The sequence below is a fragment of the Camelus ferus genome, chromosome 6 (assembly GCF_009834535.1).
Source record: "Camelus ferus isolate YT-003-E chromosome 6, BCGSAC_Cfer_1.0, whole genome shotgun sequence".
Classification (NCBI taxonomy): Eukaryota; Metazoa; Chordata; class Mammalia; order Artiodactyla; family Camelidae; genus Camelus; species Camelus ferus.
This window is the reverse complement of record NC_045701.1, coordinates 64,314,638-64,338,621: the sequence shown is the minus strand read 5'-3', so window position 1 is coordinate 64,338,621 and position 23,984 is coordinate 64,314,638. Positions and strand designations below refer to the sequence as shown.

Sequence of the window (23,984 nt, the reverse complement as noted above, 5' to 3'; positions counted from 1 at the left end):
ACATAGAAGACACTTTTTGACAAAATTCAACATCCACATATGATTAAAAACTCTCCAGAAAGTGGGTATAGTGGGAACACAACTCAACATAATAAAGGCCATGTCTGATAATCCCACAGCTAACATCATACTCAACAATGAAAAGCTGAAAGCATTTCTTCTAAAATCAGGAACAAGAGAAGGATGCCCCCTCTTGCCACTGTTATTCAACACAGTGTTACAAGTCCTAGCCACAACAATGATACAAGAAAAAAGAAAATAAAGGAATCCAAATTGGAAAGGAAGAAGTAAAACTGTCACTGTTTACAGATGACATGATACTATACACAGAAAATCCTAAACATGCCAGCAAACAAAACCAAAACCAAAACCAAACAAACAAACAAAAAAAACCCGTAACAGTAAAGCTCACCGATGAATTCTGTAAAGTTGCAGGATACAAAATTAATATATAGAAATCTTTTTCATTTCTACACACTAACAACAAATTATCAGAAAGAGAAACTAAGAAAATAATCCCATTTACAATCATAAGAAAAAAGAATAAAATACCCAGGAATAACCCACGTAAGGAGGTAAAAGACCTGTATTTGGAAAACTATAAGACATTGATGAAAGAAATCAAAGATGCTGCAAATAGAAAGATATACCATGTTCATGAATTAGAAGAACTAATATTGTTAAAATGACCATACAATCCAATGTAATCCTTACCAAAATCTCAATGATATTTTTCATAGATCTAGAAAAAATAATTCTAAATTTGTATAGACACACATAGCTAAAATAGCTAAATAAGACCTCAAATAGCTAAAAGAATGTTGAGAAAATGAACAGAGATGGAGGTATCATGCTCCCTGACTTCAGATTATACTAAAATCCTACAGTAATTAAAACAGTATGGTGCTAGCACAAAAACAGACACACAGATCAATGGAACAAAATAGACAGTCCAGATATCAAGCCATGCCCTCATGGTGATTTGATCTATGACAAAGAAGGCAAGAATATACAATGGAGAAAACAGAGTATCTTCAATAAGTGGTGCTGAAAAAACTGGCAGCCACATGTAAAAGAATGAAAGTAGAACATTTTCTTATACTGTATACAAAAATAAACTCAAAATGATTAAAGAATTAAATGTAAGACCAGAAACCATAAAACTCCTAGAAGAAAACATAGGCAGAACACTCTGACATAAATTCTAGCAATAATTTTTTTGATCTGTTTCCCAGGACAAAGTAAACGAAAGCAAAAATAAATGAGATCTATTAAGCTTAAAAGCTTTTGCATAGCAAAGGAAACCACTGACAAAATGAAAAAACCTACTGAATGAGAGGAAATATTTGCAAGTGATATGACAAATAAGCTGTTAATATCCAAAATATATAAATAGCTCATTCAACTCAATATAAAAAAAAAACCCAATTAAAAAATGGGAAGAAGACTTGAATGGTATTTTTCCAAAGAGGACAAACAGATGACCAAAAGGCACAAGAAAAGATGCTCAACATAACTAATCATTAGAGAAATGCAAATGATAACCCACAATGAAATATCACCTCAGTCAGGATGGCTATCATCAAAAAGATGACAAGTAAAAATGTTGGCATAGATGTGGAGAAAAGGGAAACCTTGTATTCTGTTGGTGGAAATGTAAATTGGTAAAGCCCCTGTGGAAAACAGTATCGAGGTTCCTCAAGAAACTAAAAATAGAACCACCATATGATTCAGCAATTCCAATCCTAGGAATATACCTGAAGAAAATGAAAACATTAATTTGAAAAGATACATGCCCACAACAATCATAGCAGCATTATTTATAATAGCAAAGACATGGAAACAACCAAAGTCTATCAACAGGTGAATGGATAAAGAAGATGTGACATACATATGCAGGGAAATACTACTCCAGTCATGAAAAAGAATGAAATTTTGCTATTTGCAACATGGATGGACCTGGAGGGTATTATGCTTAGTGAAATAAGTCAGACAGAGAAAGATAAATACTAAATGTTCTCACTTATATGTAGAATCTAAAAATACAACAAATGAGTATAACGAAACAGAAACAGACTCAAACAAGTGGGGAGAGGGAAGGGAGAACGGACAAGATGGGCATAGGGGATTATAAGGTACAGATTACTATGTATAAAATAAATAAGCTACAAGGATGTATTGTACAGCACAGGGAATACAGCCAGTATTTTATAATAACTTTAAAAGGAGTATAATGTACAAAAATTTGAATCACTGTGTTGTATACCTGAAACTAATATAAAATTATAAATCAACTATACCTCAATAAAAATAAATAAAATAATAAATAAGAAAAAAAAAGAAAATGTATACCTAGAACATCTAGAAAAATGGCCCAAGAAGTTCATAACAGAACTGGAGCAGGAATAGAAGATGATCATGCTACCCTCCCAATTTAAAATCTTTTAATGTCTTACTACTAATTATGATCCCTTAAACAGCATTTTGAGGTATCATGCAGTCAGTACTATGCTGGCTGCTTCAGGAGGGTCTGTTTTGCACAGGTAGTTCATAACTCACAGATTATGTTCCCTGAGTCTACATGTGAAATTGGTTGTTTTGAACCTGGAACACATTCCTATAAAAATAATATTATAGATGGTGGGCAAGATCCCAGGGTAGTTAAAAACAAACAAACAAATCTTCATTTAGCTCATAATGTTACTAATATGTTGCTGAATTATGCTTTAGTATTAGCCTGAATTTTGGAAACAGGATGGAAGACTGAAGTAAGAATGCTGAAATGTAAAGCATTTATTTGTGGTATCTTCCTACCTGCCTTTCTAGAGTCCTCTCCTGCTGTCAAATGCACTTCTTGTCAAGCCTCCAGTGTCTCGCTATGCTAAGGTTCTGGTATAGTCCTGCTCAGGGTTTTTCCCTGTGGCTCAAAGAACTCCAAGTTCTAAGTGATTAGTTCCTGTTTATTTAGGATAGCAGATTCACCCAGATGCTGGATGTCTGATTTGAACTAATTCATATTAATATGCAAACAACTCTCTCTCAGGTAGAATACTTTTAAACACAAAAGGACTTCTAAGTATTAGACTATCAGGAAGTATATTAATGTTAACAGAACAAACACATTTAGCCAATGTGGAGGATATTTGGGCTTAATAAAACATCTCTCCTAAATAGGCTGGATCTTGAAAGTCAAGGGATAAGGAGATTAACTTTCCCCGTAAAGTTTCTTGCTATTCTTGGCTTTTCCCCCCTTTCACTCATCAAAAAGCTTTTTCTCCCCTCCCTTCTCTTAAAGCAGTGACAGTGGAGCTCAGATGGTGAGTGGGGGAAAGGTTAGAACAGAAGTAGCCATTCCTGAGTCTGGGTCATTCATAAAGTGAATGAATGTAGGCCTGAATACCAAATTACTGTATATTCACATTGCATGCACATTCTCTTTTCTTTGTTTTTCCCATTCTCCTTCTCCCTCTAGCCCTGCCCTGGCCAAGATACTATGAACTGGCATAACAAATTACCCAAAGGTAACAAACACTGCAAAAGTAGCTCCAGCAGTTACGAGAGGAAAGATAAGAGATTATAAAAAAGCAAAGGAGCTTTTCATTTTATGGAAGGGAGAGTTGTCTATTTTACAGTGAATGAGAAGCTTTATTTAAGGGTCCAGAAAGTAAACTTGAACTACTGTAATAAATCCTCCTGCCCCTCCACCTTCTATAACACCTAAACAGCTAGGACTCTGCATCTCAAGTCCTTGTAATTCATTCATACACAGAGTCAGTATTTAGTTCAAAATTTAAACTAAATTTTCCTCTCTGGCCTTTGAAATATTCATAGTTACTATTTACTAAGGATTTTTATTCATTAAAATGGATATAGCCTATTTAGCTTAGTAACCTTAATATTAATAAATTATGGGTGCTAAGTCTAGTTAAGAGGGCAGCATGGTAGAGCAAAAGGTGAAAGACCTTGGAGTTGGACAGGCCCGGGTTGGCCTCCTTGCTCTGTCTTTTACTAGTTGTATGACTCTGAACAGCTTAATTTTTTTCAGCTTCAGTATTATTATCTACAAAATGAGTATAAAAGACACTTAAGACACATGACTGTTGTTTCATGAGGCCTAAATAGGCCAAGTAAGTGAAGGAGTGTAGTATAGTGCTATACATAGAGTAGGTGGTTAAGTGAAGATTACTGTCTTTTCCCAGGTAAAGATGGACATGTTTGGATTGAGGAGGCTGGAGAAAATGGATGTGGATTGGATGGGGAGGAAAGAGAGGAGTGGAAAAGAATTGAAAACTTTTTTGTAGTTCTCACTAATAAACTATCTTATTCATCCTTGCAGTACCAAATACCAGGACAATGCCTGATATAGCATAACCCTTCGTAAAATTTTGCTGAATTATTAGAATATGCTTACCAATGTACCATAAAACCCCAGTTCTGCTGCAGGTAATTTTAAGGGCAAGATCTGTATCTATTTCAGTTTTGTATCCTCAATAACTTTGGCTTAAAATTCATAGTGGTTATATGATTCAGTTGACTACATCCTTGTTACTTCCTGTGATCCATGCACCAGCAGCAGCTTGGTATCCTTGGGAGCTTGTTAGAAATGTAAAATCTTGGCCCATTCCAGATTTGTTGACTCAGAATCAACATTTTTAATAAGATCTCTAGGTGATTTGCATAGGTATACAATCAATTCCTGACTAACTGAGCAATGAATAAACAAATTGTACTGTTATTCTTATTTCTAGGAAGTCTCCCAAAGTTAGCCCATGTGATACACCTTCATCAAACTATCTTTCCAAAATAATGGTTTATTATGTTAATTCTGCTTTTTAAGAAAGCTGCGAATTTAACCAAATTGGGTAGTTCTGCCTGGATTGCAAAGCCTTTCAAAATCTGTCCTCAAATTTCTACTAAATTTACATGTATTATCCTTCTATCTGAACCGCCTACTTGAATCAGTCTGGGCTGACCTGAGAAAGCTATTCATTTCTACTTCCCTATTTTTGTTCATTCCATGTTTCCTACTTGGTTAACACACTCTCTTTTTCTAACTATACAGATCCTAACATCTTTCCTATTCTAGCTAAAACTGCACCTTTATAGAACTCTCTCTGATCACTCCAGCCCATAATGATGCCTCTCTTTTGACATTTATATTTATTATCTTGTCTTCATGAGAGCAGAGAATTGTGGATTGTTAATTTCAAGAAACTTCGGATTCCATTTCTACCTCTGCCATTAACTTCTGTAATGCTGGGCAAGTTCACTTAATATCTCTGGGTTTAAAAATCTGTCTTTTTCATACGGATGGCCAACAGACACCTAAAAAGATGCTCAACACTGCTATTATCAGAGAAATGCAAACCAAAACCACAATGAGGTATCATGTCACATCTGTCACGATGGCTATATCAAAAAGACCACAAACAACAAATGTTGGTGAGGATGTGGAGAAAAAGGAACCCTTGAATACAGTTGGTAGAAATGTAAACTGGTATAGTCACCATGGAAAACAGTATGGAGGTTCCTTGAAAAACTAAAAATAGAAGTACCATATAATCCAGCAATTCCACTCCAGAAGGTATATCTGAAGGAAACAAAAACACTAATTTGAAAAGATTCATGCACCCCATGTTCATAAGCAGCATTATTTACAGTAGCCAAGATATGGAAGCAATCAAAGTGTCCATCAAGCTGAATGAATAAAAGATGTGGTATGTGTGTGTGTATATATGTATGTATATGTGTGTGTGTGTGTGTGTGTGTGTGTGTGTGTGTGTGTGTGTGTGTGTGTATACACAATGGAATACTCCTCAGTCATAAAAAAGAATGAAATTTTGCTATTTGCAATAATGTGGATGGATCTGGAGGGTATTATGCTTAGTGTTAAGTCAGACAGAGACAGATAAATACAGAATGTTATCACTTATATGTGGAATCTAAAAATACAACAAATGAATGAGTATAACAAAACATAAACAGACTCACAGATACAGAAAACAAACTAGTGGTTACCAGTGGGCAAAAGGAAGGGGAGAGGAGCAAGCTAGGGTTAGGGGATTAAAAGGTACAAACTACTATGTATAAAATAAACAAGCTTCAAGGATGTATTGTACAGCACAAGGAATATAGCCAATATTTTACTTTAAATGGAGTATAATCTATGAAAATTTTGAATCATTATGCTGTATACCTGAAACTAAGATAAAATTGTAAATCAACTATACCTCAATAAAAAAATTAAAAAGTATAAAAAAATTTGCCTTCTAAAAAAATACTAGGAAGCCTAATAGTACTGTGTTCCATTCAATGTGAGAAAATACGTCTAAGGAATGTATTTTAATATACACATAATATTTTTAAATGAATGTCTTAAAAATACAGTTGTTGCTCAGGTATTTGAAACACCTGTCCCATAATCTTCACTGTTTCCTCTTTTAAATAAAATGTACAAGAAACTAAGGCAAAACTCATCCCAATTCAATCCAAATAAATTACAGAGTCTTACTCTTCAATTTTAACATTGTTAAGATTATGGTAGGTGATAAGCGTAAGAACTGAGAAGTAGAATCACATAGAATTTAAACCCAGACTGAAACCTTTTTTAAATACAAGAATAGCGCTCACACTCCCTCCTCTTATTTGCCGTAGCTGAGTAAGGGCTCTGTGCTTGCTGACATTTTTGAGCTGTTTCTCTCCCTGCTTTAAACATGGTGCAGTTTCTCCCTTGACCCTGCTTGTTTCCCTGGAGAGCTTCACACAGAGGCTTCTGTATAACATTTGCTTTCATTAGCAAACAGCTATATAGGAGAGAGAATAATGTAGAGGGAGGCAACCTTCACAGACTATCAACAGGCTGCAGATTAAATGTACCTTGTTTCCTCTGCTAAATTCCCAGCACAGATTTCCATTTGAACAGTTAGAAATTCTTTCCTCCCACATTCCACCTCTGCATTCGAAATCATTTACTCTGGGCCTCTTCAATATAGCACTCTGAGACTGAGAAAGTTCTGATTTGCATCAATTGTATTTTTAAAAACTTCTCAGTTTTATGTAAGGTATTCTATCCAAGAAAAGGATATACAGTAGGGATTTGTATATTCTCAGAGTTGCCGATATATTGCTTACAGTTTGTTGTTCTTCATATGCTGCTTCCAAGATACATTTTGAAGTTATATTTAACATCAACATTAATCATTAGCAAATATCTACAACAAATCAATAATTGGCTGCAAACAGTAGCATATCAACATATGAACCTTTCAATGATGTTTTGGCTTTATGGTAAGGTAATGGCAGCATACACGGTACATATTAAATTACTTTTTCTTTTTTTTGTATATAGAAGTACAACATTAGGGAGAGACTGGACAGAATTGTAGCCCAGAATAGCTTAAGATAAGAATCTCACATACACACACACCACCTGTCACATGATAATATTTCTTAGAGCTCGTTAATGTACTTGGAGGCAGGGCCAGAGCCAGTGGTGGGTGGTAAAGAAACCCCAAATCTGATTAGTTTGTTTGCCAGAGTTTCAGGCCTGTTCAGTGCTGCTGGAACTCTTGCGTTCATCAATTTTTTTGTCTTTAAAGGTGTAGCTACATCAGGATAATTTTTAGGTCCTTGAAGTTTATATGAAAGGGTCAGGTCCAAATTCAACAGCCCACCGGCCCTGTTTTTTTTTCCCGTGGGTTCTTTCTATCCCTTCCCAGGGATAGGGAGCCTGGGTTAGGGTGATAGTAGGGAACCTGTAGCACTGGCTTCACCAGTATGGGCTCTAAGTTGGCTGGTTACTTACCTATGAACTTAACTTTCAGGTAAATACAAATGGTGGAGATATTTTTTAAAAATGATGTTTGAAAATACATCTAACAGCCTCTACTCCAGTGTCCTCAGAGAAATAAAAAAGTCAGGAGGAAAGAAGAGAACTTTAAAAGGTGAGATTAATATAAAAGCTACTACCCTTCAGGTTACTGGCAAGATGCTGTGTCCCACATTTGGACTGTGCTGTGTCCAGGCTGAACCTAAGCTGGGGATTGTTAGGTGTCCGAGAATACTTTGTGAAACGGTAGGGCAGGGCCTCTTCAAAAGCACATCTGAGTCCTGAGAAAGCACTCATCTTAAGGGAAGAACGATCCAGGCATAATGAGCTTTTCTCGGTGACAAGGTGGTGATAAGAGAGGAAAGAGGCAATTATGGGTGACAGGTACATCATGGTATCCATCACTCAGATTTGTCTCCTAGCTTTGTCTTCAGCAGGCTGATGTTTGAGTATTATTCAGAGCAGGCACACCTCTGGTGAACTGGAAATAGTGGCTGGTGAAAGATGGCTGAGCAGCAGCACTGCATGGAAGTGGGATGCTCAGAAAGAACAGGCTTGTTTTTGATCACATGTGAGACACAGCAGGAGATTTACAGAAATGCTCGGGGAATTTAGCAGAGAGCTGAGTTAATTTAGTAAATGGGGTAATATGCTCTTAAAGATGGACAATTATAGCCAATGCGCCTCCCTTTGAACTTACAAGTAAGTGAAGCCTGGAGAAACTCAGATTATATAAGGATACAAAAATCAATATAGAAGTCCTAGAAAATAATTGTACTTAAACTTCAAAGAATCCATTAATGCTAATTTTGACATTTTTCTCTTACTCTTTACACCTATATCTTCCTTGTCTTTCTTAAAACAAGTAAAAGTGTGAATATAGAAGAGCAAATTATTTCTCCTGCAGTAAAAGGCATTTCAGGAAAATGTCTATCACCAAAGGACACAGACATCTACATAATTCTTTGGCTTCTGAAGAATGAAATAGTTGTAGCTGAAAGTTACAGTATTAAATTTCTTTCTCTTTAGCAACAATCCCACCTAGTTAGTACTCCCCAGATTCCTATTTGTACAATAACAACTTTAAAATAAAATCCAATACTTACTTGTCACCCACAATTCCCAAGTTGATTGTAGGGTAACCATGTTCCTGGATTGTTGCTAAGAGGGTTGAACGATTGCTGTCTCGAATCTTTCCTGGTAAGAGGTCATCTTCAGGATTTAGCAGCTACAAAGCCAAAACAAAAACAAAAACAAAAACAAAAACACACACACCACAAATTATTTTCTTAGGATAATGTTGCTTACTGTTAATGGAAAAAAAATAGATCTAGTAAACAGAGGTTAGCATATCTAGCACACATACCAGTATCTGGCACGCAGAAGATATATGCTCAAAGGATCTTTGATAAATATTGAAAGTATGGGAGGATGAGAAAATGTTCCTCCAGAATTAAAAAACACACAGGAATTTAAGTGGTGACCAAACAGCAGGCTAAACATCACACCAGCTTTGGCTACAGTTTGACAAAATAGTGCTCTGGAGATACTGGCCTTCCCAGTGGTTGTTTATTGCGTCAAATTAAAAAAAAAGATTCTTTTTCTTCCCAATATTATTTTTCAATTTGTCTTTCACTAAGAATATCTGAGGTATAGACTGTGTGACTCGATATTCTCAAGTCTGAGAATGATCATTTATTTTTTTCTTTCAAGATTTTTGATCTCTTTTCTGAAATAGTATCAATAGTACTGAAGAAATTAAACTTCTTTGAAGGAGGGGGAGCCAGCTATCATGTTTCTATTAGCAAACGTAAACAAGTAATACTTAAATGCACATACCCACAATTCCATGACTCTTAACTAAATCATCCTTTGGAGATTTAATATCTACTATTATATGTCAATGAAGAAAATTTAAGAAGCTTATTTTATGTTAGGATGCTCTAATGAGGCAGTGTGGTACAGTAGCAAGAGCTTGAGATTCAGGTAAGGTTCAAATTCAAGTTGCCCAAACATATTATACAGTAATTTTCTCATTTATAATATGTAGTAATAATAACTACCTTGAAAGGTAGTTGTTAGAATTAATTGAGATAACACTCAGTTAATGTAGATAAATATACAATAAATTTGTATTTGTGATTCTCTGTTCTTTCTTTATATAATATTGAAAGAGCACCTATTTCCCCCAGTTGTTCTTATATTGTTACTCCTAGATGCTATATAGATGGAATTAGTTTATAATGTGGACACAGATTTAACACTTACTATAAAATAGTTAAGAGTAGGGAGTCCTTAACACACAAACACACACAACATGCAACTTTAATTTACACAATTTTAAGATGTACTTTGATTTCAGAAATATTACAAAATGAAAAAAAACTACATCTTTGAAGTGAGAAAATCTGGAATATTATCTTAGGAGGCTTAAGGCAAGCCTGCACATTCCAGATGCTTAGGATATTAATATGGCCTGTACCCAGGGCTTCATATCTCGGTTCTGCCAAACAATAACCTCCAGCCCCTTCAATCTTCCTTCTGACTCATTAGTGATCCCACGTGGCCAGACCTTTGGCTTTATGTTGGAAAAGTAGTAGCTTTGCAACCAACTGTCCCCTTAAAATAGCTAGAGAAAAACTCTGATCATCTAATTCACTGTCACCTGGGAGACTTCCCTTCAGATACTGTGCTAATCTAACTTAATCAGATGCCATGTGACACTGCAGCCCACTTTCAGCCTTAGTCACTGGCAGAGCTTGGAAAATTGCTATTGCAGTCCTAATATAGATTAATTTTCTGATCTTAATTAACACATGATTACTGACATTATCATAATTTTATAAAGGCCAAGGCTTGCAGCTCTTTAACTCCATTAATCAGAAAAGTTGCTTCAGAAAGAAAACTGAATGGTTATATAATTTTTTTCACAAAAGGGTACTGACCACCAACTAAGTAAGATTTCCCTGTTATTAATTAGGGTGTTTGTCATTCTTGTTCGTCTCCGTTATTTTGCCACGAAACAGTTCCAGAAATAATAGAACAATGAGAGATCACTGGAGAACCAGTTGATTGTCTGTAAAATTGACTCAATGAAATAATAGCTAGTTAAATAGCTAGTTAAATTAGGGTGTCGAATTAACAGTGTATTTTAAGTATTTTCAAAGAAAATATACAGAATTAAATGGAGGATTTTAAGACTGAATATACTAGGAAAAATTCATGGTATTCCCCTTTAAAATGGAGTCTTATTTTCTGGCATCTTATACTTCTGGTCATCTCTGGAGCGATGCCTAAAACTTATTATAGTTGAAATACAAAGAAAAAAATATAATACAAGGTAAAACAAAACATAACCCTTTATCTGCATATCTTGTTACTGTCATATCTATACACACTAACTCTCAATTTCCTGTTTCGGTTATTGTCAGTGGTGCCACTATATTTCCAGCTTTCAAACATTTAAACTTTGATTACTTTTCTCCTTTGATTACTATCTTCCCAAAGGTCTCAATCCTTAAGAATATCCTAATTCATCTCCTCCCTGATCCTACATTTTCACTACTTTCTTACTAACCCCCATCTTCCTCAATTTCTGGCATTCAGTAAGTGTATCTGAATTTCTGCCAAAGCCTAATAATTGCCTACAAACTCTTTCCTTCTGAAAAATAAAATGGAAAAATCAACATGCAAAACTGTATTATTACTTGCGTAACAGGTAAACTGTACCAAACCATGATATGTAACTCAAACTATCTTAAATCAAGCTGTTACAACACAAGCTTGTTTACACCTATACGTTCCTACAAGATCATGGACAGATAGAGACTATGGTAACTCCACGGACTTGTGCTCCAAAGATAAAATGGAGTTGTTTCAGTAACTCACCTATTTTATAAACTCTGACCAGTTTCTGCCTAGACCTGACTTACTAACTTCTACCTTAAAACCACCCCCTGACCAATCCCAGTTCTCAAAATCCTGTAAGTATCTTTCTGTAATTTCCCTCTTTGAGACATTACTGATACTCTGTCAACAAGATGTTCTCCCTTGTTCAGAAACTTTAATCAGCTCTGTATGACCAACAGGTACCTCTGGTGGTCCGTATATTAGGACTGTGATAGTCACGAAGGTCCCCACCAACACTTAGGGAAGACCTCTTGCTACCAGTATTCTCCTACTGGTTACACTGCACTCTATGGAGGTCTCTTAAGCCTCTTTGCTCAGGAGATTCTTTGTTTATGATGATAAATCCAGCAAAATCCAGCCTTACATTAAGTTCTGCTTCTTTTTTGTTGAGTGCTCAAAGTTAGCTGAAATTTATTGTGTTTTGAAGGGGAGCAGAATATGCCACCTCCAAATGTGTCCATTTGGCATGTGGATTATTTTGAACTGAAGGCAGTGAAGACCCAGCAGACTTAACAAAAATTTTTATGTCTCCCTTAACTGCCTAAAATAATTTAAATAGGGGGCCTGGCCCAGAAAGAGGGCCATTACCAGAGAAGATTTTTTTATCTGAAAGACTTAACTGCATGGCAGGGCAAACATGTGATAACTAAACACCTCCTCTTCTCATCTTCCTGTGAACTGCACTTCTCCCCTTTGAAGCCCCAGGCCCCTATCCCGTTCCTTAGCTTAGGTTGGTATATAAGCCCCAATTGCCTGACTGCCTTTGGGTCTCATATTTTTTGGGGACTCTTGTATGTACAAAATTAAAAATTTCTCCTGTTAATTTGTCTTATGTCAATTCAGTTATCAGACCAGCCAAAGAACCTAGAAGGATAGAAGAAAAATTCTGCTCTGACAGTTTGTTATAAGAGTAAGGTTCCCAGGACTTTATCTGATTGGATTTGTCCGGATTTTCGTTTTCCTTAGCGAAGGTGTGAAGTACTGATTTGATACTAACCATCTTGTTTGTCAATTGTCTACATTGTTGTGTATGTATGAGAACTTTGTTTATGCTTGAGAAATCGGCTTTCAGAGAGATCTGTCTACCCATTCTGGCCTGCTGACTTTAAGGGTTAGCTGTTAAGGGTTCAACCTTAGTGTTAAGGGCTTTAGACATAATAGGTATTTTCCCTGTTCACTGGCTTTTACCTAACGAATTCATGGATTCATTTAACAAGTACTACCTCCTGGCATAACTCTGGCTTCTGTTTTATCTTTCTTGCATTTTTTTTTTTCTAAAAAGCATAGTTTCATCAAGAACAATTCGGAATTACAGTGGTCATAATGGAGTACTTTTGACATGAGCACAATTATTCATTTGAAAGTACTCTGAGAACAAAAAGGGAATGCAACTCTGAATATTCAATGATTAGCATTTTTATTGTTATGCATTGCTTCAAAATGAAATTTAAATAAAAATGCAAAACATCTAAAAGTTCTTTTGTTAAACCCTCATGAGGGGGTTCTCTGTCTTGTTTGTCTAAAAGAGAAATTATTTACTGTATTTTAAGAGACCTACCTCTTTTTTTATATTCTTCGAAGATTTAATCCTATGGTCTGATGGAATTGTCAAAGGGCTAAGACTGGCTGTAATGACTCACTTTCTCTTGTTTTTATATATTGAAATAGTTTTCTTCTTTTTGCAAAGGGAAGATGATTAAGATTTTTACAGTGGTCAGTAACTATTTCCATATCCATTGCAAACAGCTCTCTCATACATCCTTACTTTTCTTTCTCCCTCTTCTGGAAAACTTAATTTATTAACTGATCAAAACCCAATTCTGGTCATTATGAACACACCTTAGAAATACTCAGATAGTCCAGATAAACAGATCTAACACAAAAAGAGGAGAGAAGAGTCAGATTATAAGCTCTAATGGAGCATGGTCCTATTCTAAATGGTTTTTTAATTAAACCATTGGGAAAAAAGCTTTAATTGAGAGTTAAACTAATTGTCTTGGTTACAAGAAGGAAAAAGGAACATACAGAGCTTTTAGACATAATTTAAGAAATCTTTAAGAATTTGGTTTATAAATACAATGTTTACAAATTATATTAGAAAAAAATTCATACTCTATTTCTGTTATCATGACACTGGATATATTAGACTGATTTAATAATTTTGGTTTAAAAACTGTCCTGTGTTTTTCCCCTAACTTTGCCATCATGTAATAAAGTTATAGTAGAATAATATTCTAGTTATGTAAGTCTTGGGTTTATTTTCTTATTAAAAATCCTAGTTTTAATCCTCTAAATTTCCTTAACTGGTTTTGCTGGAAAATAGCAAAATTTGTGTTCACCTAAATATGGTGATGATGATGTCGAATGTCTCTGTGAAAAGAGACTGACAAAGTTCAAGACATGCTACCCCAAAATACGGCATTTGGCATACTGACTATTTTAAGCTGAAGACATTTGAGAAATGGTATGAGTGGGAAGGATATTCTGACTTTCCCCTGAAGCATATTAAAAACCCTCACGTGAGAGGTGCCTTCCCTCTGCCTGGAGAAAGGAACATCCTCATCTCTGAAGATGAAGGGAAACATGGAGGAGAATCTGAATGAACAGGCCTTGTTAAGTTTCCCCCAGGTTACAACACTTCCCTCCTACCCCCTGCCCTTTTGTAACCAAGCAGGACCCTATGGGGCCTTCCTGGGACAAACCCCTCCCCCATATCCTCTGCTTTAGTTCTTCCCTGAAGTACGCAGGTAACAGTGTCTGATGCACATCTCCTGAATTGTTTTACAAAACTCCCACAAAATGGAAGACATTAACCACTTGATGACCATAAGCACATAGCCCCAAGGCCTGCTGGAGCCTAAGGACTGATAATGTTAATCCCTGTGACACCTGTTACCTCACCATCAACTGTTGAGAATTGTGCATGAGCTGATCACATACCCTGTGAATCCCCTGCCTCACCTGGCCTTTAACAATGTTTTCTTGAAATCCATGAGGAGTTCAAGTGTTTTGAGCATTAGCTGCCCTGGACTTCCTGCTTGGTGCCCAGCAATAAACACTGCACTATCCTTCACCACAACCCAGTGTCAGTAGATTAGCACAAGGGCGAGTGGACCCAAGTTTGGTCCGGTAACACTTTCATATTTCTCCATGACTTTCCATTCTTCATCAAACCTAATATAAAAATGCTCAGGTTTAACTGATTCTTCAGGTCTTCCATTTTCCTTCTTCTTCATGAAGGCTCTGGTGTTACAAAAAACTTACACTGAATAAACACATATGCTTTTTTCTCTCATTAATCTGTCTGTTAAAGAGGTAACAGTGAGACAAGATGGAAGGGGGCAGGGCACAGCCATTCAAGGAATGCCACAGCAATTAACATCAAAATGGTGAAAGATTCAACCCGCAGCAGGCCTTGAGGCTCAGGATGATGAGAGATTTAACTTCTAGTAGATCTTGAGCTTCATTATACACCCACTGTAATATATTAACATGGTGAATAACATGCCCACAGGCACCATGGCAGTCCCAAGGCTAGCCAAAAAAGGTCAAAGAGAGGGAAATGGCCAACTTCCTGGGAATCCCAGCCCCTTCCCCTTAGATTGGTCCTTCCACTTATTAGCATATGAAGCCACCAAACCCATAAAAACCAGCAACAAGGCGCCTCGCAGCTGCCCCTTTCTCTCCCTCTTCAGAGATGGGCCCCCACTCTGTCTATTGAATGTGCACCTACTTTTAATCTGAGCACCCAACTCCCACACCTCATGGCTTTTCTCTTGCCTTCCAATGTATCTCTCTGAATAAATCTACCTTCACTCAACTGTGGCTCGCTCTTGAATTCTCTCCTGCGCAAAGCCAAGGACGCACGCTTGGCAAGGTACGTCCCAGGGGCTCAACCGAGACCTGGGACACGGCCATCCTCATGCCCCACGTCTGTTTTCATGCATCAACAGAATTTAGAACCTGAGAGACAAAAGTGTAGAGGAAAAAAATATTTTTCCTTCCCTACAAGATGGAATTCTTACAACGTTCCCATTAAATGTAAGATTTTATAAGAAATCAAATTTTAATTGACAGATCCTTAGTTAACTCTTAAGACTTTAAAATAATATTAATTTCAGTAAGTGATAATCTTGGATATGTGGACAGTGTAATGTTTAATCTACCAATACTTTTATTAAGTACGTCATTAACAGGTTAGAAAATATATATATGAGTAGAGGAATGCTTGTGCAAGGTAATGATTACGTTTTGCTTATTAGGAAAAACAGGACATTTTTCTTAAAGGAAAATTTATCTGATTGTGCCAAAACATGAAGGAAGATAAAAAATAAACTTAGGAGTATTATACAGTAAGTATAGATGGTCTGAAGGGAATTACTTTTATTGCTTGGGAATAATAACCACAAATAATGAATTCACAGGAAGAATAATATGTATTAAAAATACTAAGTTGGCTACATGACATGAGCCTTATTCATAAGGAAAAAAGCCCTATTAATCTTTTATTGCAAATTGTTACTAGAATCTGGGTTTTCTTTTCCTTAAAAATGGTTATTTTGTGCCTAGATAACAAGTCCCTTTTTATAACTAAACTATTCTGCTCACTCTCTGGCTTATGGCATGTTATTAAATCATTTTAAACAAAAGCTTCTAACCATCATAGTTATTTACAGCTGCTTAAAAATATTGTCTATAAATATTCCTTATCTTTACTTATGACATATTAATATCTTGTCTCTCCTGACAACTCTTCTTGGTTTTGCCTTTCCCAAATTCAGAATAAAACTGTTGTCTTTTATACTTTTTAAGCAATTTTTGGGTTTCCTGAATGGCTACCACGTAATACAAAGATTTGCTCCTTTCTCCTTATAAAGGGAAAGATGCTAAAGTAGTTGATATATTTTCACATCCAGGTTTTGAAGTCTAGAATCATAGCTTTGAAGTACCTTGCAAACTTTGATAATATATTTGTCTTACTGTTTGTATGGCAGTGGCCACACGTATAATCTTTACAGCCTTAAGTGTTGCTGCACACCTGCTGTTAAACTATATGGTTCAATAAATTATCATGAAATAAAGAGTATATAAAGGCCTGGTGTGTGCTGAGATCAAAACAACTATCTCAGAAAACCTAATACACAATTGTAGCCCATCAAAAAGTGGTACCAGTCTGGACTAATCACATCTCAAAGATAATGGTCTAATTTAGGCTAAAGTGACTAGAAGTGGGGGCACTGAGAAATGAAACTGAAACCAGAACTTGCAAGACTGTACTATGACTTTTAAAACAGATATATTTTGCCAAACCAAAATACAGAGCACAAACTGTCTCAGCTGAAACTGTTTTAACACTAGCTCATTCAGAACCATATGTTCTAAGAACATGAACAAATGATTTAATAGTAACTCCAGACAGACTCATATACTCCAAAGATAAGACTACTGACTGTTCCAGTTCCAGCAACTTGCCCAGAAGACAAATTCTGATGAGTTCTACTCAGGTCTTTGGTGGTCCCTGTGTGGTGGTTTTGAAACTTCTGATGCTCAGTAGCACACATCTACTGAAATTATCTTTCTCCAACACCAATTATATGACTTTCTCCTCTTCAACTATACTCAGCACTGTCTCCTAGTCTGCCAATCCATGGTCATTTTTTTTTTACGTTGTTAAAAACTATACCAAAGGCTCAAGACTGAACAACTTTAAGAAACCTGCTATTAAAATTTTTATCTCATGCAGCTATATTCTTTTAGAAATGTGTATATATCTAATACTAATAAACTATCATTGGTTAGTTTTTTCCTCTAATTTTTATATGTACATATTACTTTAAAAATTTTTTAAATAATTACATAGACAGTTGTAAAAATGATACAGACAGGTCCCCCATACACTTGACCCAGTTTCCCCAGTAGAAACATTTCATGTAACTACAGCATAATATTAAAACCAGGAAACTGATATTGGTATAATGTATGATTCTTTGCCATTTTACCACATATGTAGATTTGTGTAACTGCAACCTCAATCAGGGTACAGAACTTTTTTCTCATGCTCACCCTTTATAGTCACACTTTCCCTCCCTTCCCTAACCAATGGCAACCACTAGTATGTTTTTCACCTTTATAATTTTGTCATTTCAAGAATATTATATAAATGGAATCATATAATGTGCAATCTTTTAAGATTGTTTCCTTTTTTTACTTAGTATAATACCACTGAGGTCTATCCAAGTTATTGCATGCAACATGACTTTTTATTCCTGTTTCCAGTTTTTGGCTATTACAAATAAAGTAGACCATTCATATTTAATGTAATTATTGATATATTAGGATTTATACCTGTTACTTTATTTTTTCTTTTCTGTTTGTTCCCTCTTTTATTTATTTTTTTCCTATTTCACTGTTTCTTTGTTTCCCTTCCTATGGATTAGCTGAACTTCTTTCTAGAATTCCATTTTGATTCACCTTAATGTTTTGAATGTATACTTTTTTTGTATTTTTTTTAGTGGTTTCAAATAAATATGAATGTTCATCACAACATTGTTTATTTTAATGATGAAAAATGATAAATAAATTAAATATCCAACAACAGGAAGTTGATTAAATTAATTATAAGAACTTATAAAATAGAATTGTTATGTAGCCAACAATGATGGATTATAGATATATGCTCTTGTCATTGAAAAATATTTGTAATATGCTAATAAAAAAGCATATAAAAATAGTATTTATAACACTCTTATTTTTGTAAATAAATATAAATAATATGGGCATAGAAATAAGTCTGCATGACTATATATCAAAATGTTAGTAGTGGTTTCTTTTTCTTTTTGCATTTCACTAGGATGTAAGCTTCATGAGGATAGGGACTGTAAGCTTTTTTTTGGTTTGTTTACTACTGTATTCCTGGCAATTAAAATAATATTTGGTACACAGAAGGACTCAGGGCTCTATATATACTAAGCAATATGAATGAATGCTTATTTGTATTTTCTAGTTTTCCTGTAAGTAAACTATTACTACAATCTAATCTCTTTATGTTAAAAATAGTATATACCCAAAAGAATTGAAAGCAGGGTCTTAAAAGAGATATTGGTACACCCATGTTCACAGTAGTACTATTCACAATAGCCGAAAGGTGGAAGCAACCTAAGTGCTCACTGATAGCTGACTAGAAAAGCAAGATGTAGGATATACATATAATGGAATGTCAGTCACCCTCGAAAAGGAAGAAAATTCTGACACACTCTACAACATGGTGGAATCTTCAAGACATTTCAGCTAAGTGACATAAGCTAGACATAAAAAGATAAATTCTATGATTCCTCTTATATTATGTACCTAGAGTAACCAAATTCATACAGATAGAAAGTAGAATGGTAGTTGCCAGGAGCTGGGAGGAGAGGGAAAATGGGGAGCTGTTGTTTAATGATCACAGAATTTTAGTTTTGCAAGATGAAAACAGTTCTGGAGATTGGCTGCACAACAATGTGAATGTACTTAATACTACTGAAGTGTACACATAAAAATGGTTAAGATGATAAATTTTATGTTATGTGTGTTTTAGCATGATTAAAAATGAAAAAAAAATTAAACATCACTGGTGACCCTGGAAATAACAGTTTCAGGGAACAGTGCTGCCTTTATAAAAGGAGGCAAGTCAGGAAGGAAGTATTGCAGTCTTGGAGGGAAAGCTGGTGAGTGGGATTGGGTAATGGTGGAACATCAGGTGGAAATATCCAAAGGAAGTTGAAAATGAAGGCTTGATTTTACAAGACAAGTTAGGATTAGGGCTATAGATATGGGAACTTACCTGCATGTATTTGACATTAGAGAAAAATTCTAAGAGAGAATCTAGAAAGAGTGGAGGACAGAGCAGAGAACAGCATCTTGGGGGGATACTCTAATGAGGGAATGGGAAAAAGATAAGGAACGACAGAAGGAAAAAAGTAGTAGTAGTCAGGGCATCAAGAGAGAGCAGAGTCACAGAACACTAGGAGAGAGACAGTTTCAAAGTGGTGGGCAGGGAAAGTCACTGATGTCAAATGATACAGACAGGTTAAGGAGGATGCATATCAGAGCAGGATTTGAAAGTTAGGAGGTGACTAGTGTACTCACGAAAGCAGTTTTGGCACTAATGGGGGCACTCATGAGATGTGGGAGTTTGAGGAGAAAGCAGACAGTGAGGAAGGAAAGGCAGTGGGTGCAGACCTCTTTGAACAAATCTACTAGTGGATAGAAGGGGAATATGCAGCAACTCAAAGAGGCAACAGGGTAAGTATAGGTTCTCCTGTGACAGTGGTAATCTTTGGATCACCTATTTGGATGTCTATTTGGATGCAGAAGGAGGAAGAGCCACTAGAAAGAAAATAAAGACACAGAAGACAGAGGAAATAATCTAGAAATCAAAGTTCTGAGGCAGGTGAGAAGACGTGAGTTAAAGGTATAAGTAGAGGAATTGTTCTTACAAAGGAGGAGTACCCTTTTAGAGGGGAAGAAAGGAAGATAGCTAAAGGAATGGGGAAATTTTTGAGGTAATGAGAAGGGAAGGTGAGGGGGCCCTCATCTACTTCAGTTTGACAAATATATTTACTTATTGGCTTCACTTTTTTCCATAAATGTGGTGAGGTCATCTGCCAAGAGTGACAAAGTAGGGCTGCTACTAATGTTTAAAGAGGGTGTGGAATGTATGAATGAACTATTTATTCACTGAAGGAACAGCTAGAAAATCAACAAGGCAGTTAAATCAGAATTACTGAACAACTTTAAGTGTCAGGTTGCCATTAAATGGCAGTAATTTGTAGTGGGCCAGGTAATCACAGTTCTATAAATTTCTTCAGTAATGTTTTTCTACTTGGGAGCAAAAATGGAGAAAATGGAGAGTGAAATTCAGTCTGGGTATCATCAGAGTAGGCAAAGATGAACAAAGTGAAGCTATCTGAAATGTCAGGGCAACTTTAAAGCGGTGAGTCAAGGTCTTTAATCTGGAGAGAAGTATAATATAGCTAGAAGAAAGTAATGGACTATCTAAGCTGATAGGTTTCAGAGATTGCCATTAAAAAGCTGGAGAGATGAAATTTAAGGAAGCTTTAGTGGGAAGCATTGTGCCATAGTGGAAAAAAGTCATTAGAGTCAAAATACTTAGGTGTGAAACCAGGCTATACCACTTACACAAAATATATGATGTTGGGTAAGTTGCTTTGTTTTTGAACTTCAATTTTCTCGTATGTAAAACAAAGTTTAATTATATTAATCTCACAGTGGTGCTTTAATCAAAAAGTATATAGCAGTACTGGTCACAGTAGACACTTAACTTCCTATTCCTTCTCTTATTAGTGGGGATAAAAATTTTAAAGTTTCTAGTTTTATAACAGCATTTGCTTGAGGCAGCCTCAAAGAATAGTACGTGGAGATTTTAGACTTTATATATCTAAAGTTTAAACTTGTTTGTAGAAATGTCTGTTATTGATCGTGGCCAAGAGATTCATAAAAGATGGAATAAAATAAACAGAGGCAGAGTGGAGATAAATACACTTATTCTGTGTGTCTGTGTGTGTGACACAGAGAAAAAGAAAGGGAGAGAGGGAGGGAGAGGAAGAGAGAGAATGAGTATCAATGAGGAGGGAGGGTATAGCTCTTCTACTACCATCTTTATCAACTTATTGTCCTTTTTAAAAAATTCATACCATTTACCACTATTTGTTTACTGACTATCCCCCAGCCGCCATCCCTCATCAGAATATAAATTCTTTAAGAGCAGGGACTTTGTCTGTCTTGCTTGCTGCTATATCTCCAGTAGTCAGAACAGTGCCTTGGCATCAGCATGGCAGCATACTAAGAGGGGAGGAAGGCTCCTAAGAGTGGACTGCCTCAGTGGAGAGGAGTATATTGTCACTGACATTGTTTTAGTATTGCCAGTGTATGGTGATAATAAAGAACAGAATGACTTGTAGTCAGTTTTATTACTGTTTCCTAATTTTCTGCAGACAATGTATTCTTTTATGTGAGGGCAAAGGCTTAACAAAACCCTTTCTCCATCTCTAAGGACAAATTTGAATTTGGGTTAACTTTCTAGCTCAGTTCCTCTGGAAATTTGATAAAGAAAAACATCAGCTTGTTACTAGGCAACATTTCTTATGATAAAAATGGCCCCTGACTGGTAACTTGCATACAGACTGGAAGGAACTATAAATAAACTATAAATACCCAGTGGAAAGCCACAGCTTTGGGCTTCCATAAATGTGGTAACACTCAAAACTGGGCATTTCCCTTGTGGGGATCCTAGAAGCTGCCTAAGACTTATATTAAAAGAAATATTGATTCCTGTGTAGGACAAGGAGCTTCTAAGTTGGGGGCTCCCATACTTTCCTAGTAGAATTCTTATTCCCTTGTACCTAGATGTCACTTGAAGAACAAGAAGCTGCAAGGACTGCTAAGATGTGTGGTCCCACTGAAGAAGAAATCCTGATGCTGTCCTGCTGGTTGCTGAATTTCCTGTTCAATAACTTTCTAAGTAAACTGGTTCAAGGTATAGTAATATTCATATCTTGCAAATCTGCTGTTTAGTTAAGAGAACCCCTGGTGGGCATTCCAGCAGGTAACAGATGCTCAATAAATATTTATTGAACAAATGCATGAAGTTGGAAATGTATGACCACAGTTATGTAATTACTGGATGGCATTACCTAAATTTCAACATGCAGTTTGTTGAAATCAATAAATTAGCTACTCTGTGTTAGAGTTCACAACTATACCTCCCCAGTTCTAAAATAATTTCCTCACTCTGAACAAGCTCATGTAGCCACAAAATACTGGGCAGGTCTTAAATACAGTATACATAAACATCTTGTGTGGCATTCTTTGGGTTGAATAAGGCTACTGTTCTGCTTAACAATATGCTACACTGGATTCAAGAGGTGGCATATGTGAAGCCATACATAACAGGGGAGAGAAGAACTAGTAACTTAAGGGGAGCTTGTGCTGTGACTGAATAAGTTATAGACTTGCCGTATTAATAGCCAAATGTAATTTCTTTTGGCCTCTCTGAAAATAAGTTATTTTTTCCCCTATTGTTTTCTGGCTATCTGAGGATCTCAAGCCCTCAGGGGAGATACTATGCTTTATTTATCTCTTTTATCTCTAGTTTCCAGTATAGTACCTGGCATTGGGGTATTCAACAAACATTTGTCAAACTAAACTATATGGTGATAGAGAGTCACAATAACAGGTAACTTTGGATGGGAGTAGGGAGGAATGTCTAGTTATGTTACAACCAGAGATCATGAATTTAGAAGCATTATTCCCTTGGAAAGCCATAGTAAGTACAGCAGGCCCGAAAAAGTAGGGGAAAGGAGTCATACAAAATCTATTAGAGCCTCTCCAATGATAATCAAGTCTATGGGGGCAGGGAACTAGGACTACAAAATCTTCCTTAGATTCCATGATGTATGTACTGTCTCTATTCTCTATTCCCATCACTTTTTTCTACCACTAGTAAATAGTTTTAATAAAGAGTATAAAAGATAGCATTAAAAAATACTACCAATGTACTCCAGGGGATAACTGAGAGTGTTAGTCCAGACCCATAAAATCATTAGGAAGAATACAATAAATATAGCTTAAACCAAGTTGCCTAATAACTAGTTGTCTGTTAGTTTGCTTATTCTATTTAGCTTTCTTAAACCCCATGAAGTCACATAGATGGATAAAGCATATTAAAAAAATCTCAAATAAGAGTAGTTCATTAAGTCAACCAGTTTAGCAGAAATTTCTTTCTGATGCTAAACATAGTGTCAGCTGGTCCTAGGGATATTAAAACCATCACTATAGATCAACTGAAAAGAATGTTTATTTTGGGTCAGTCAACAGTTGTAGGGAATGGCTAGTACACCATCCCGGGAAGTATGCAGAATTAGAAGGTTGATTTCTCCCTCCATTAGCAAAACAAAATATTCTTTTCTTTTGCCCTTTCCAAAAGAATTATTAGGGTAATAGACCCTTGAAAATGTCAAGAAATTAAAAATAATGGTAACAAATGGCTTATTTTCAGAACAGACTGATTAAAAGAGAGAAAAAGAGAAATCTGGTCAATCTTTTTAAAAAATAGTGTAGGTCTAAAGGAATTACTTAAAAAAATCTCAATAGTTTCTGATTCTACTTTTAGGCTTTGAATTTCCAGCAGATTCACTTTTCAATATCCCCAGTATGACCTTACAGTGTCCAACTGAAGTTTTGTAAAACC

At 35.9% G+C, this 23,984-nt stretch overlaps 1 protein-coding gene across 9 annotated transcripts in view; it reads right to left on the bottom strand.

Moving 5' to 3' along the window:
• Positions 1-23,984, bottom strand: part of GPHN (gephyrin) — a 425,260-nt gene that overhangs the window by 45,011 nt on the left and 356,265 nt on the right. For all 9 annotated transcript variants that reach the window (XM_032482212.1, XM_032482207.1, XM_032482209.1 and 6 more), the window contains one exon: positions 8,935-9,056. In XM_032482212.1, coding sequence (XP_032338103.1) covers positions 8,935-9,056 — 122 coding nt within the window. The remainder of the gene's footprint in view (positions 1-8,934; positions 9,057-23,984) is intronic.